This window comes from Mustelus asterias, chromosome 9 (assembly GCF_964213995.1).
Source record: "Mustelus asterias chromosome 9, sMusAst1.hap1.1, whole genome shotgun sequence".
NCBI classification, from domain to species: Eukaryota; Metazoa; Chordata; class Chondrichthyes; order Carcharhiniformes; family Triakidae; genus Mustelus; species Mustelus asterias.
This window is the reverse complement of record NC_135809.1, coordinates 73,492,175-73,508,811: the sequence shown is the minus strand read 5'-3', so window position 1 is coordinate 73,508,811 and position 16,637 is coordinate 73,492,175. Positions and strand designations below refer to the sequence as shown.

The following is a 16,637-nucleotide window of genomic DNA, read 5'->3' as shown; positions in this document are numbered from 1 at the left end:
TGAATCACTTCCTTCAGCTGCCTGGGCGCTAAGCTTTGGAATCCCCTGGCCCATCCTCTCTGCCTCTCTCTCCTTCTTTAACACATCCCCTTTCACCTGATGTGAAATCTCTGAATGTGGCTCAGCATCTAATACTGCTTGTAAATACTTCTGGGAAGTGTCATGGCACATTTTACAATGTTAATGGCACTACATAAATGCAAGTTGCTGTCAGCAAGATAACAGGGGTGTAAAGAAGGTACTGTCAGATGCTGCTCCTGAAGTCAAAGAAATGTTTGTCCCTCTCCATTCTCAAGGTGAAGGTTGGGAAATAAAGCGGTCACTGTGATCAGGTTCCCAGCTGCTGCACTGATCATTATTCATGTGTGAGTGAGACAGCTGATTTAATTGTGTGGAGAAACTGAGGCTGGCCCTCACATGACATTGAGATGCATGCTGTTTATTAAGGGTTTAGAATCATAGGAGCTGACAGCACAGACGAGGCTGTTCTGCACACACTCGATCTCAAAGTTAGGCAGGATTGTGATCAACTGCTCATTTTCATTAACTCCCTTAACCCAGGCCTCTGATCAATGTCTCTGACTGTGGTTCAGACCTATTGGGGATCCAGCTTGGGGGCATTGTGGTGTTTGGGGTTGATGCGATTAAACCCACGGAATTAGCAAGTCACTCCGGTTGACCCTATAGCGCCTCACTGGGGTCTGAGAGTAATGAGTAGCTGTGTCCTTTTTTTTTACAGGCCTGCTATGAAAAGGTCAAGATGTGGCTTCAGGACAACCTTCTGGCTTTGGGAATCTTCACACTTTGCTCAGCGCTGGTCCAGGTTAGGCTGCAGTGTGCTCATTTTATTGTGAATCAGTGTTTGCTGCCTGGATCACTTGCTTTTCCAAAGCCCATCTCACTATGAAGAGGGATCCGGGTGTTCTTGTACACAAATCACAAAGTTAACAAGTTGATGCTGGAAGCATCAAGAAGCGTAAATGATACATTTATTACAATGGGATTGGAGTGTGAGAGTAAAACATGGCTAATATATTTAGGCATTGCTGAGATCACAGTTTTGGGCTCCTTATCTAAGAAAGGATAGGTTTGCTTTGGAGAAACTGAAACATAGCTTCCTCAAATTAATTATTGAAGTGAGGAGAAATAGAGTAGACGAAGCCCATACTGTCTATGGACTTGAAGACTAAGATAGAAAGGTACTTGACAGGTAGATGCTGGGAGGATATTACACCTGGTTGAGGCCTTTAGATGTGGGGTCATGTTTGCTGAATAAAGGGTCAATTTTGGTCTACGAAGGAAAAAAAGTAACCTTACAAATGGCTGGCAAATTTTGGAAATCACTACTCGAGAGATGCAAAGATAGACAGATGCAAACAGTCTTCAAGACAAAGATTTTTGAAGTGAAAGATATTTAAACAGGGAATTGAGGATAATATGGAAATGTGGGGTTGAGGCAGAAATGACTCTGATCACATTGAATGGTGGAATAGGTATAACGAGGCAAAATGTCCACTTATGCTGGAATATCTAACTTCAGATCGCCTTAATGCCCATATTAATCCTCTATCTATCCTGCACTGTAATCACCATATCCGTTCTTCTCTATCCCGCACTAATCACCATATCCGTCCTCTCTTCTATACTGTGCTGTAATCTCCATATCCATCCTCTCTCTATATCGCGCTGTAATCTCCATATATCCTCCCTCTATCCCGCATTAATCACCATATCCGTCCTCTCTCTCTATCCAACACTGTAATCTCCATATCCATGTTCTCCATACAGCACTGTAATCTCTCCATCCATCCTCCCTCTATCCAGCACTGTAATCTCCATATCCTTCCTCTCTCCAGCACTGTAATCTTCATATCCATTCTCTCTCTATCCAGCGCTGTCATGTCCATATCCGTCCTCTCTGTACAGCACTGTAATCTCTATATCCATCCTCTCTAAACCACGATGTAATCTCCGTATCTGTCCTCTCTCTCTCTACCGCACAGTAACCACTATATTCATCCTTTGTTTTTTGTGGAATCGATTCTTAATGTATTATGTGATCATTGGTTTGTTGTCTGTCTCCTCAGGTTGTGGGATTGACCTTTGCCTTGACCTTGTACTGTCATGCAGTGAAAGCTGACACCTACTATGCCTAGTGACTGACCCCATGTCCTGCTGCTCTCTACGAGTGATAGATTGGGGATAGCTGCAGTGTCAGCTCCTGTTCCATGGTGTTATCCTGCCCCACCTGAATTCCACCTGACCAATGGATTGTTATTATCGCCTTCTACCACTCAAACAACTGGCGGGAAGAGTGGGCAGCAAGCAATGGTGTCAGTAATTCAAGCATTTTCAAATGGCAATCACCTTGAAGATTTGTGTGTAATTGTGTTACGGGGCAGAGCGTGAATGAAAATGAAAATAACTGCAGACAAAGGTACTGGGACAAGAAGTGACCATCAAAAGAATCTAATTGTGACGCCAAATATTGCCCTGTATTTTGGAGGAGTAAGTGGTAGCAAAGCCTGACAAACTTCATCCATTATGGGGCGGGGAATTTATCTTTCAGGGTTTCAAATTTAACTTTGACAGCAGGATTATATTTGACCAAATACATAAATCACCCTGCAACCTGGACACTGCTGTCCGTGTGGCTTTACCTGGGAAATAACTATTGTTATCAAGCCGTACATTGATTTGTCCTGGTGTTTCCTCAAGCGATTCCTCCAATGTCTTCATCCACCGTACAGGAAACCACAGCACAGATGTTGGAATAGACAGTGACCCAGTTCATCAGCAATAAACACTTGAGGCGCCAATGACAGTGTGTATTGTTAAGCTCTGACGCCATGTAATGTTCAGTCCTGGCTGAATATTACAGATACCGGGAAATTATACCTCTTATTCTCAAAGTTATTTGAATAGCTTTAAGCTTTAAAACATTGTGATCCTTCCCCTTGCGGCTTGCCCTTGTCTTTTCAATGGACTGACAGGAAGCCGTGATGGAACACAACCCGAAGCGAAGAAAACAAGATGGCCAGCAGCAACAGGCTGAAGAATTCCTGAAGAACTGGCTTTCTGCAGTGTGCACAACTAACCCAATCATTTCCAAACCAAAATAACACAGCAATTCAGCTAACAAATGGTGCTGCTGCTGAACAAACTGGCATGTTACACACAGTAGGGGGTGTCTCTGACGTGAGATCAATCAAACACTCCAGGTTAACACTTATTGTGACATGATGGGGAGACGGGGATTGTCTAGGCAGGATGAGGAGACGGGGATTGTCTGGGCGGGATGGGGAGACAGGGATTGTCTGGGCGGGATGGGGAGACAGGGATTGTCTGGGTGGGATGGGGAGACGGGAATTGTCTAGGCGGGACGGGGAGACGGGGATTGTCTGGGCGTGATGGGGAGACGGGGATTGCGCGTGATGGGAAGATGGGGATTGTCTGGGCGGGATGGGGAAACAGTGATTAGCTGGGCTTGATGGGGAGACGGGGATTGTCTGGGCGGGATGGGGAGACGGGGATTGTCTGGGTGGGATGGGGAGACGGGGATTGTCTGGGCGGGATGGGGAGAAGGGGATTGTCTGGGCTTGATGGGAAGACGGGATTGTCTCGGCCGGATGTGGAGACGGGGATTGTCTAGGCGGGATGGGGAGACGGGGATTGTCTAAGTGGGATGAGGAGACGAGCATTGTCTGGGCGTGATGGGGAGACGGGGATTGTCTGGGCGGGACGGGGAGATGGGGATTGTCTAGGCGGGATAGGGAGACGGGGATTGTGCGTGATGGGGAGACAGATTGTCTGGGCGTGATGGGGAGACAGGGATTGTCTGGGCGTGATGGGGAGACGGGGATTGTTTAGGCGGGATGGGGAGGGGGGGATTGTCTGGGAGGGAGGGATTATCTGGGATTGATGGGGAGACGGGATTGTCTGGGCGGCATGGGGAGATGGGGATTGTCTAGGCAGGATAGGGAGACAGGGGTTGGGCATGATGGGGAGACGGGGATTGTCTGGCGTGATAGGGAGATGGGGATTGAGTGTGATGGGGAGACGGGGATTGTCTAGGCGGGATGGGGAGATGGGGATTGTCTAGGCGGGATGAGGAGACGGGGATGGGGCATGATGGCGAGACGGGGATTGTCTAGGTGGGATGGGGAGACGGGGATTGGGCATGATGGGGAAATGGGGATTGTCTGTGCGGGATGGGGAGACGGGGATTGTCTAGGCGGGACGGGGAAAAAGGAATTGTCTGGGTGTGATGGGGAGATGGGGATTGTCTAGGTGGGATGGGGAGACGGGGATTGTGCATGATGGGGAGACGGGGATTGTCTGGGCGCGATGGGGAGACGGGGATTGTCCGGACATGATGGGGAGATGGGGATTGGGCGTGATGGGCAGACAGGGATTGTCTAGGCATGATGGGGAGACGGGGATTGTGCATGATGGGGAGACGGGGATTGTGCATGATGGGGAGACGGGGATTGTCTGGGTGTGATGGGGAGACGGGGATTGTCTGGGTGTGATGGGGAGACGGGGATTGTCCGGACATGATGGGGAGATGGGGATTGGGCGTGATGGGCAGACAGGGATTGTCTAGGCATGATGGGGAGACGGGGATTGTCTGGGTGTGATGGGGAGACGGGAATTGCGCGTGATGGGGAGACGGGGATTGTCTGGGCAGTATGGGGAGACGGGGATTGTGCGTGATGGGGAGATGGGGATTGTCTGGGTGTGATGGGGAGACGGGGATTGCGCGTGATGGGGAGACAGATTGTCTGGGCGTGATGGGGAGACGGGGATTGTCTGGGCGTGATGGGGAGACAGGGATTGTTTAGGCGCGATGGGGAGGGGGGGATTGTCTGGGAGGGAGGGATTATCTGGGATTGATGGGGAGACGGGATTGTCTGGGCGGCATGGGGAGATGGGGATTGTCTAGGCAGGATGGGGAGACAGGGGTTGGGCATGATGGGGAGACGGGGATTGTCTGGGCGTGATAGGGAGATGGGGTTTGAGTGTGATGGGGAGACGGGGATTGTCTAGGTGGGATGGGAAGACAGGGATTGTCTGGGCTGGATGGGAAGACAGGGATTGTCAGGGCGGGATGGGAAGACAGGGATTGTCTAGGCTGGATGGGTAGACAGGGATTGGGCGTGATGGGGAGACGGGGATTGTCTAGGCGGGACGGGGAGACAGGGATTATCTGTGCATTACGGGGAGATGGGGATTGTCTGGGTGTTAGGAGGAGACGGGGATTGTCTGGGCGGGATGGGGAAAAGGGGATTGTCTGGGCGTGTTGGGGAGATGGGGACTGTCTGGGTCTGATGGGGAGGCGGGGATTGTCTGGGCGGGATGGAGGAACGGGGTTGTCTAGGTGGGATGGGTAGATGGGGATTGTCTGGGCGGGATGGGGAGACGGGGATTGAGCGTGATGGGGAGACGGGGATTGTCTAGGCGTGATGGGGAGACGGGGATTGTCTGGCCATGATGGGAAGACGGGGATTGTTTAGGGTGGATGGGGAGACGGGGATTGTCTAGGCGTGATGGGGAGACGGGGATTGTCTGGGCGTGATGGGGAGACGGGGATTGGGCGTGATGGGCAGACAGGGATTGTCTAGGCTGGATGGGGAGACGGGGATTGTCTAGGCGGGACGGGGATTGTCTGGGCGTGATGGGGATTGTCTGGGCGTGATGGGGAGACGGGGTTGTCTGGGCGGGATAGGGAGACGGGGATTGTCTGGGTGTGATGGGGAGACGGGGATTGTCTGGGCGGGATGGGGAGACGGGGTTGTCTGGGCGGGATAGGGAGACGGGGATTGTCTGGGTGTGATGGGGAGACGGGGATTGTCTGGGTGTGATGGGGAGACGGGGATTGCGCGTGATGGGGAGACGGAGATTGTCTGGACGGGATGGGGAGACGGGGATTGTCTGGGCGTAATGCGGAGACAGCGATTGTCTGGGCAGGATGGGGAGACAGGGATTGTCTGGGCGTGATGGGGAGACGGGGATTGTCTAGGCGTGATGGGGAGACGGGGATTGTCTGGGTGTGATGGGGAGTGATTAGTTGGGCTTGATGGGGAGACGGGGATTGTCTGGGCGGGATGGTGAGACGGGGATTGTCTGGGCAGGATGGGGAGACGGGGTTGCGCGTGATGGGGAGACGGGGATTGTCTGGGCGTGATGGGGAGACGAGGATTGTCTGGGTGTGATGGGGAGACGGGGATTGTCTGGGTGTGATGGAGAGACGGGGATTGTCTGGACGTGATGGAGAGACAGGGATTTTCTGGGCGTGATGGGGAGATGGGGATTGTCTGGGTGTGATGGAGAGATGGGGATTGTCTGGACGTGATGGAGAGACGGGGATTGTCTGGACGTGATGGAGAGACAGGGATTTTCTGGGCGTGATGGGGAGACGGGGATGGTCTGGGCATGATGCGGAGAAGGGGATTGTCTGGGCAGGATGGGAAGACAGGGATTGTCTAGGCTGGATGGGTAGACAGGGATTGGGCGTGATGGGGAGACGGGGATTGTCTAGGCGGGACGGGGAGACAGGGATTATCTGTGCATTACGGGGAGATGGGGATTGTCTGGGTCTGATGGGGAGACGGGGATTGTCTGGGCATGATGGGGAGGCGGGGATTGTCTGGGCGGGATGGGAAGACAGGGATTGTCTAGGCTGGATGGGTAGACAGGGATTGGGCGTGATGGGGAGACAGGGATTGTCTAGGCTGGATGGGTAGACAGGGATTGGGCGTGATGGGGAGACGGGGATTGTCTAGGCTGGATGGGTAGACAGGGATTGGGCGTGATGGGGAGACGGGGATTGTCTAGGCTGGATGGGTAGACAGGGATTGGGCGTGATGGGGAGACGGGGATTGTCTAGGCTGGATGGGTAGACAGGGATTGGGCGTGATGGGGAGACGGGGATTGTCTAGGCGGGACGGGGAGACAGGGATTATCTGTGCATTACGGGGAGATGGGGATTGTCTGGGTGTTAGGAGGAGACGGGGATTGTCTGGGCGGGATGGGGAAAAGGGGATTGTCTGGGCGGGATGGAGGAACGGGGTTGTCTAGGTGGGATGGGTAGATGGGGATTGTCTGGGCGGGATGGGGAGACGGGGATTGAGCGTGATGGGGAGACGGGGATTGTCTAGGCGTGATGGGGAGACGGGGATTGTCTGGCCATGATGGGAAGACGGGGATTATCTGGGCGTGATGGGGAAACGGGGATTGTCTGGGTGTGATGGGGAAACGGGGTTGTCTGGGTGTGATGGGGAGATGGGGATTATCTGGGCGTGATGGGGAAACGGGGATTGTCTGGGTGTGATGGGGAGATGGGGATTATCTGGGCGTGATGGGGAAACGGGGATTGTCTGGGTGTGATGGGGAGATGGGGATTATCTGGGCGTGATGGGGAAACGGGGATTGTCTGGGTGTGATGGGAAAACGGGGATTGTCTGGGTGTGATGGGGAAACGGGGTTGTCTGGGTGTGATGGGGAGATGGGGCTTGACTGGATGTGATGGGGAGATGGAGATTGTCTGAGCGTGATGGGGAGATGGGGCTTGACTGGGTGTGATGGGGAGACGGGGATTGTCTGGGTGTGATGGGGAGACAGGGATTGTCTGGGCGTGATGGGGAGATGGGGCTTGACTGGGTGTGATGGGGAGACGGGGATTGTCTGGGCGTGATGGGGAGACGGGGATTGGGCGTGACAGGGACACGGGGATTGTCTGGGTGTGATGGGGAGATGGGGCTTGACTGGGTGTGATGGGGAGACAGGGATTGTCTGGGTGTGATGGGGAGACGGGGATTGGGCGTGACAGGGACACGGGGATTGTCTGGGTGTGATGGGGAGACGGGGATTATCATAGAATCATAGAAATCCTACAGTGCAGAAAGAGGCCATTCGGCCCATCGAGTCTGCACCGACCACAATCCCACCAAGGCCCTACCCCCATATCCCTACATATTTACCCGCTAATCCCTCTAACCTACGCACCTCAGGACAATAAGGGGCTATTTGTTTGGCATGGCCAATCAACCTAACCCACACATCATCAGACTGTGTGAGGAAACCGGAGCACCCGGAGGAAACCCACGCAGACACGAGGAGAATGTGCAAACTCCACACAGACAGTGACCCAAGCCGGGAATCGAACCCAGGTCCCTGGAGCTGTGAAGCAGCAGTGCTAACCACTGTGCTACCATGCCGCCCAAACAATTCCTGTCTCCCCATCCTGCCCAGAGAATCTGGGCGTGATGGGGAGACGGGGGTTGTCTGGGCGGGACGGAGAGACGGGGATTGTGCATGATGGGGAGACGGGGATGGTCTGGGCATGATGCGGAGAAGGGGATTGTCTGGGCGGGATGGGGAGACGGGGATTGTACGTGATGGGGAGACAGGGATTGTGCGTGATGGGGAGACAGGGATTGTCTGGGCGTGATGGGGAGACGGGGATTGTCTGGGCAGGATGGGGAGACGGGGATTGGGCGTGATGGGGAGATGGGGTTTGTCTGGGCGTGATGGGGAGACGGGGATTGTCTGGGCGTGATGGGGAGACGGGGATTGTCTGGGCGTGATGGGGAGACGGGGATTGTCTGGGCGTGATGGGGAGATGGGGTTAAATAACTGTTAAAGTATTGGGGACGAGGGGGAATAGTGACCGTCACAACCTATTGGGAAGGTGGGGGGAGGGAGACCGGACAATCACAATCTGTTACAGTATTGAGAATGGTGACAGTCACAACCTGTTACACCATTCGGAGGGAAGCAACCAACTGTTATGGTATCGGTAATGGTGACTGTCACAATATTAGTGTCAGTGCGAAGTGACTGTTACAATCTGTTACGATATCGGGGAATCAGTGACGGTTACAATCTATTACAGTAAGATATAGAATAGTAATAAGTTCTGTTTGTTGTAATTTTATATTCCATCACTTTACGGTTTCACTGTTTCATGTGAATTGTCATTATTACGTACAATTTGTAATTCCTCTGTCTTTACTCTATGATAACATATATATCTGTCAATTTGTGAAAAATAAAATCCTCTGATTTACTGTGCAAATGTCCAAAATGATTTTCAAAACACTCTGTTTAAAATGCAACATTTGTGCAAGTCCTTAGAGCTCACCCTGCAATACCGAGAATGCAGGAATTAAGAAGTCTCACAACAGCAGGCTAAAGTCCAACAAGATTGTCTAGGCGTGATGGGGAGACGGGGATTGTCTGGGCGTGATGGGAAGACGGGGATTGTTTAGGCTGGATGGGGAGACGGGGATTGTCTAGGCGGGTCGGGGAGACGGGGATTGTCTGGGCGTGATGGGAAGATGGGGATTGTTTAGGCTGGATGGGGAGACGGGGATTGTCTAGGCGGGTCGGGGAGACGGGGATTGTCTGGGCGTGACGGGGAGATGGGGATTATCTGGACGTGATGCGAAGACGGGGATTGTCTAGGCTGGATGGGGAGACGGGGATTGTCTAGGCGGGACGGGGAGACGGGGATTGTCTAGGCGGGACGGGGAGTGGAGGATTGGGTTCACAAACAGGGCATATATAGTCACAGACTCAATTTACAAGATAATGGTTGGAATGCGAATCTTAACAGGTAATCAAGTCTTTACAGGTACAGACAATGCGAGTGAAGAGAGGGTTAAGCACAGGTTAAAGAGGTGCGAATTGTCTCAAGCCAGGACAGTTCGTGAGATTTTGCAAGCTCAGGCAAGTCGTGGGGGTTACAGATAGTGTGACATGAACCCAAGATCCCGGTTGAAGCCATCCTCATGTGTGCGGAACTTCGCTATCAGTTTCTGCTCAGCGATTCTGCATTGTTGTGTGTCTCGAAGGCCGCCTTGGAGAACGCTTACCCGAAGATCAGAGGCTGAATGCCCTTGACTGCTGAAGTGTTCTCCGACAGGAAGGGAACACTCCTGCCTGTTGATTGTTGAGTGGTGTCCATTCATCTGTTGTCGTAGCGTCTGCATAGTTTCGCCAATGTACCATGCCTCGGGACATCCTTTCCTGCAGCGCATCAGGTAGACAACGTTGGCCGAGTCGCAAGAGTATATACCGTGTACCTGGTGGATGGTGTTCTCACGTGAGATGATGGCATCCGTGTTGATGATCTGGCACGTCTTGCAGAGGTTGCTGTGGCAGGGCTGTGTGGTGTCGCCGTCACTGTTCTCCTGAAGGCTGGGTAGTTTGCTGTGGACAATGGTGTGTTTGAGGTTGTGTGGTTGTTTGAAGGCATGTAGTGGGGGTGTGGGGATGGCCTTGGCGAGATGTTTGGCTTCATCGATGACATGTTGAAGGCTCCGGGGAAGATGCCATCGCTTCTCCGCTCCGGGGAAGCACTGGACGGCGAAGGGTACTCTGTCCACCGTGTCCCGTGTTTGACTTCTGAGGAGGTTGGTGCAGTTTTTCGCTGTGGCGCGTCGGAACTGTCAATCGATGAGTTGAGCACCACATCCTGTTCTTACGAGGGCGTCTTTCAGCGTCTGGAGGTGTCTGTTGTGATCCTCCTCATCTCTGCAGATCCTGTGTATACAGAGCAATGGCTTCTTTAACGTGTTTAGGGTGGAAGCTGGAGAAGTGAAGCATCGTGAGGTTATCTGTGGGCTTGCGGTACAGTGAAATGCTGAGGTGACCGCCCTTGATGGAGATGCGTGTGTCCAAGAATGCAACCGGTTCCGGAGAGTAGTCCATGGTGAGTCTGATGGTGGGATGGAACTTGTTGATGTCATCATATAGTTGTTTCAGTGATTGTTCGCCGTGAGTCCAAAGGAAGAAAATGTCATTAATGTTTCTAGGGTGTAGCGTAGGTTGAAGGTCCAGTGCGGTGAAGAGGTCTTGTTTGAACCTGTGCATGAGGATGTTGGCATATTGAGGTGAGAATTTGGTCCTCATGGCTGTTCCATGTCTCTGGATGAAGAACTGGTTGTTGAAGGTGAAGACATTGTGGTCCAGGATGAAGCGGATGAGTTGTAGTATTGTGTCTGGAGATTGGCAGTTGGCGACATTGAGTACTGAGGCAGTTGCAGCAATGCCATCGTTGTGGGGGATGCTGGTGTAGAGTGCCGAGACATCCATTGTGACGAGGAGTGTTCCTGGTTCAACTGATCCATGTGCGCTGAGTTTCTGTAGGAAGTCCGTAGTGTCGCGACAGAAGCTGGGGGTTCTTTGTACGATGGATTTCAGGATGCCCTCGACGTAGCCAGAGAGGTTTTCACACAGGGTCCCATTGCCTGATACAATGGGACGGCCGGGTGTGTTGGCCTTGTGTATCTTCGGGAGGCAATAGAGATCTCCAACGCAGGGAGTACGTGGGATGAGAGCACGGAGGTTGCTCTGAAGGTCCGGATCAAAGGTCTTGATCAGTCTGTTGAGTTGACGGGTGTGTTCTTTGGTCGGATCTGCGGTAACTGTCTGTAGTGTTCCTCGATATTCAGTTGTCGGTACACTTCTTTGCAGTAATCCGTTCTGGTCAGTATGACAGTGGTTCCTCCTTGTCTGCTGGTTTGATGACAATGTTGTGGTTGGTCTTGAGATGGCATTGCCTTGTGCTTGGGTGACATTCGGGGGCTGTCTTGAGTGCGGCTGATGAATATGACATCGACGCACCTCCTGACGGCTTGGGCATACATGTCGAGTTGAGGGCAGCGGCCTTCCGGAGGAGTCCAATTCGTTTACTGCACCATGGATCTCTCTGTCAGCTGTCTGTCAGTCAACCATTATCTTGTAAATTGAGTCTGTGTCTATATATGCCCTGTTTGTGAACCTAATCCTCCACTCAGCTGATGAAGGAGCAGCGCTGCAAAAGCTCGTGCTACCAAATACACCTGTTGGACTTTAACCTGATATTGTGAGACTTCTTACTGTGCCTACCCCAGTCCAACGCCGCCATCTCCACATCATGTCTAACACACACGGAACTTTCCCCATGGGGTAATCTCACTCTGACACGAGGCCCTATTTTACCATTTTCATTCTAAGTGCTGTGCGGACTTGAAACTGGGAGTGTTTCAGATCCGACTTTTAGACCCATTCTCAGGCGCCCCCATACGCACTCTGCCTGCAAAAATATCAGCGAGTCAGAATCGCGGCGCATGAGCCTGTGGGCGGGGCTTAACGCGCCCCAAACCCTGCAGCCCCAATTGGTGCCTCCAATGCGCATGCGCAGAAAAAAAATGATACAATGTGGCTCCCCGGCACATCATTCCCGGGCCGGATAACGCCTCCCCTTGGCCCCCACAGACGCTGCCCCACCCCCACCACAATACTGACCCCCTTATCCCCCATCCACCTGCCACCCAGACCGATAGCTGCCCTAATCCCCCTCACTGATCACAGGCAATGGCAGTGGAACTCACCTTGCCCCTCACTGATCACAGGCAGAGTGACAGCAGATCCCCCTCCCCGATCGCAGCCATTTTCGGGTCTTGGTAAAGGGGGAACCGGAGCGGAGGCGGGCGCGGATCGCGCTACTCGCCACACGCCCAACTTTACCAAGTTTTGGCACCTGAATACGGGCCCAACACGATGGTAAAATCGGGCTCACCATGTAGGAACTTTCCCCAGGGGGTAATCTCACTCTAACACACGCGGTGTAGGAGCATTTGTGAAAAATAAAATCCTCTGATTTACTGTGCAAATGTCCAAATTGATTTTCAAAATTTTCTGTTTAAAATACAAAATTGGTGCAAGTCTTTAGAGCTCACCCTGCAATACCGAGAGTGCAGGAACTTTCCCCATGGGGTAATCTCACTCTAACACACACAGTGTAGGAACTTTTCCCATGGGGTAATCTGACTCTAACACACACAGTGTAGGAACTTTCCCTATGGGGATAGCCAACTTTAGAGTGCTGGGGTGCCATTACGCAAGGCGCTCCAATTTGACAGCGAACAGTGAGGCCTCCCACTACATTCCCACTCTATCGTACATTCTCTTTATCTGGTGCACTGTTAGATCTGCTCTATCCCATTTTCTTGCCTGCAGCTGACATCCATCTATTATTAATTAACCCGCAGCTTACTTCCATGATTCTCTGACCTCTTTTTGAAATTGTCTACTTAATAATAAAGCTTCATTTACTTAACTCCCATAATCGAACATTAGTCAAGACTGGGTTTCATAATTACTGATTATAATTTTAAATAACATCAGCTATCCACACTTAGTCCTTGTGCTGTAAGTCCTCTCTGCAATGATTTATCATGCTTATTTTTACTCCATATTTTCAATAGCGTCTCTTGAATTTGTGTTGTTGGGATAGTCAGCATGTGGTTTGTGAGATCACACAGTTGCTGGCTGAGTTAGCTAGCACTGCTGATCAAAATAGGAAATGCCTTGTTGAAATGTAAAGTGGAGCAGAACTTCTAGACAGTATCCACAATGGGCCACAACTTCTGATGAGTCACAATCACAGTCAGAATACCAATCCACTCCTTTTAACTTACACCAGAATAGATCTGCACATTCCTCACTCAACCTTCCGACTGGAACCTGGTGAGAAAAGTGCAGTGGGTTCCCGAGGCCGCAGTCCAGGGCCACAGTGTCTGGGAAAGGGAAACCCCCTTTTTTTACAGCATTAGCTGCCGTCAAGTGGATAAGTCCCTGCAGCTTGAGAAGGCAGAGAAGGGTTAATGTGTAAGGTAAGTGGGCAGGATGGGTGGAATAGGTTGGTGGGAGGGTTGAGAAATAGTCAGGGGTTCAGAGTCAGGAGGGTGGGTTTGTAGTCAGAAGGAGTGGGGGTTGTCCGGGGTTAGATAGTACCGACACTATCATATCCACTGATGTCTATTGAAGCGGTTTCTCTACGTTTACGCTAACAAACCCCACCATAATTTTCAAAATGTTGATCAGTTCACCTCTCCTGATAGTCGTATTCTTGGAGTGAAAATGTCCTTTAACATAATTCAGTGCAACTCCTTGTTGGAACTGGCAAATTCAGTTACCCCTCACCCCAATCACTCTGAACATCAGAAAGTACCAATTAGGAGCAGGAGTAGACCATTTTCCTCCTCCGGCCTGCTCTGCCATTTAATAAAATCTGATGATCAGTGGCCTCAACTCAAGTTTCCTGTCTGTTTTCAGTAACAGTTGACTTCCAGTAGATCAAAAAAAATTGTCTAATTCAGGCAGCAATATTCTCATGATGATGGAGAGAAAACACAGAATTACACACAGTATCAGACTTTAAATCAGGCCTAGGAGTTTTAAAAGTGGACAGACAATTCAAAGACGGCTGAGCGTGTAAAGTGCTGCAGGGTGATTCTCTAAGAGACCACAGATCCCACTTTATTACCAGACAAGGTACCTCTAAAAGCATCCAGGGACTGCTTACCATCTCTGATAGAGACAAAGGGACACAATGGCCATCTTATCTCAAGAAATCCTGTGAATAATGCCTAGATGAAGTTGTGTCTCGACTTCCCAGATGGAATGTACAAAGGATGGGTTAAAAGCCAACTAAAAAGCTGCCCCAGTGCCTGACTGTGTGTGTTTGGTGAGACCAAGTGCTGGGAATTGAACTGAGGAAAAAGCCAATGAGAAGCCACACAGTGCGCCAGCAAAAAGACAATTCTTTAGTTATATCTCAAATCCCTCTCTCTCTGACTGTGGAAGCCAGCCCCCACAGGGCTGGCTTCCACAGTCAGAGAGAGAGAGGGATTTGAGCAAAAGGATTGTACCTGTAAAGAGAATTGGGAAGCTTCTCTGCCAAACTACAAAACACTGGAAATGAAAAACCAACTTTTCGCCTGCTGATATCAACTCTACTGGAACTGCGCAATGTTCTGTGTACCTTTTTTAAATTTTAAACTCAGTTTCGCTTTCTAATCTGTGTTACTATATATACATGTGCTTTACCATTTTCTTGCCTTTCAATGACCCAGCTTCCACTGCACTCTTTGTCGGAGATTTCCAAATATTCCTGACCCTCAGAAGAAATTCCTCCTCATCTATATCTTATATAGGAGATAAACAGCAACAGATGGCGAGTCCTAGGCCCTAGTCAGAGCTCTAATCACCTTCCTTGCAGACAATCGCAGCAGCTTAGAAGGCTGGTGCTCGCAGTCATTCGACTGGCAATCCACAGACCGAGAGCAATGTTCTGAGGTCCCAGGCTCAAATCCCACCATGGCAGATGGTGAATCGCCTTGGTGGCAGGCATGCGTGAGCTGAGAAATTATTTAGATTCCCCCAGTGGCCTCGTGGTACAAGTCACTGAACTAGTAAACCACAAACCTGGAACAATGCTCTGGCATCCTCGGCTTGAATCTCACCACAACGATAGTTAAATTTGAATTCTGAAATAAACTACCTGGGGCAGGTGAGGCTCACCTGATTAAGACCATTACAACCCTGAATAAACTGGGCAGTATGGCATCAGGATTTGGTTCGATAATGGAAAGTGACATTTATTTGTTCTCCATTAATACAAAGAGTCAGGTTAATTGAAGAACATGATCTGATTCAAAACCATTTATCTGCTTCTTGTACTAAACTCAACCCCAATTGTTAACGCTTTGGGGAAGTGACATTTGGAAAGCATTACAAGTAAATAAGACTGCGAGAGTGAAGGAGAAAGAAATCTATGGAGTCTTTAAGCAGCTAAGATTGTGATTAATACCTCGCCTTTAAGCAGTTGAGAGTGAGCAATTCCAGTCACACATTAATGACACAAAACAACACGGTGCACTCATCTGGGAACCAATGATGAAAGGTCTCTGTCCTGCTGCTTCAGGCTGCTTTCAATTTACTGCACCTTCATAACCTGCTGTGATGTTTTTTCCTAACACAGTTCGAAGGAAATAGATGTGACTGTTGAGAGTCTGATCGTTTGCCTGTGTGCTTTCCTAATTAGGAATAACCCTAAGCATTGAAAGATAAATCACTGGTGAGAGAAAGCTGTTTGCTTTGAAATCCTGCAGCTCAGAATCCGAGTGCATTTAAATTAAAACATCCCTACAGGTCTGCCTGGTCAATTCAATCTTAAATCAAAGTTGCTTAGATATGCTGAGACTGGTGTGAATATCCTCTGGGCCCTTTCACTGATTGCTCCAACTCCTCGGTAAAGGATGGGAGATCACAGAAAATATCATCCTCATCTTGTGTGGAGCACAGGGGCAGTGGGATCAGATTGACCATCATTCTCCACAGTGCCACAGACATACATCTACACACACTCTCAATCGCTGGCCAGCCCCGCAGCCAACGCATTGCCAGCTATGCAAGCCACCCCCCCCCCCCCCCCCCCCAAACATTCTTGGGCCAGCCCAATCCGCCACCCGCAGCCCAGGTATCCTTCCCTCCACAACCTTGGTTTCCCAATGCCCCCCCGCCACCACCAGCAGCCCCGACCCACCCCAGCAGAGTGGCAGTGGGACCCCCCACTCCCACTGATCGCCCCCAAAGGCTCATGGCACTGCCCCTTGGGCAATGCTCATGTGATCAGGCTGGCACTGCCAAGGTGCCAATGCCCAGGGGGCACCCCTGGTGATCGACCCTCAGGGGGTGGGGGGCTCGATTGCCCCCCCGTTCACTCCAGCGGGGTTGGACTGCGAGCTCCCTTCAAGTTGGGAGCTATACTAAACCCTGCTGGAGTGAAATACTCCTGGCCCAGG

General features: G+C 51.0%; 1 protein-coding gene across 2 annotated transcripts in view; it reads left to right on the top strand.

Moving 5' to 3' along the window:
• tspan4a (tetraspanin 4a) overlaps positions 1 to 2,478 on the top strand; it is a 213,547-nt gene extending 211,069 nt beyond the window's left edge. For both annotated transcript variants that reach the window (XM_078220372.1, XM_078220371.1), the window contains 2 exons: positions 740 to 823; positions 2,088 to 2,478. In XM_078220372.1, the coding sequence (XP_078076498.1) occupies positions 740 to 823; positions 2,088 to 2,156 (153 nt within the window). In that variant the 3' untranslated portion in view covers positions 2,157 to 2,478. The remainder of the gene's footprint in view (positions 1 to 739; positions 824 to 2,087) is intronic.
• Positions 2,479 to 16,637: the final 14,159 nt, after the last annotated feature.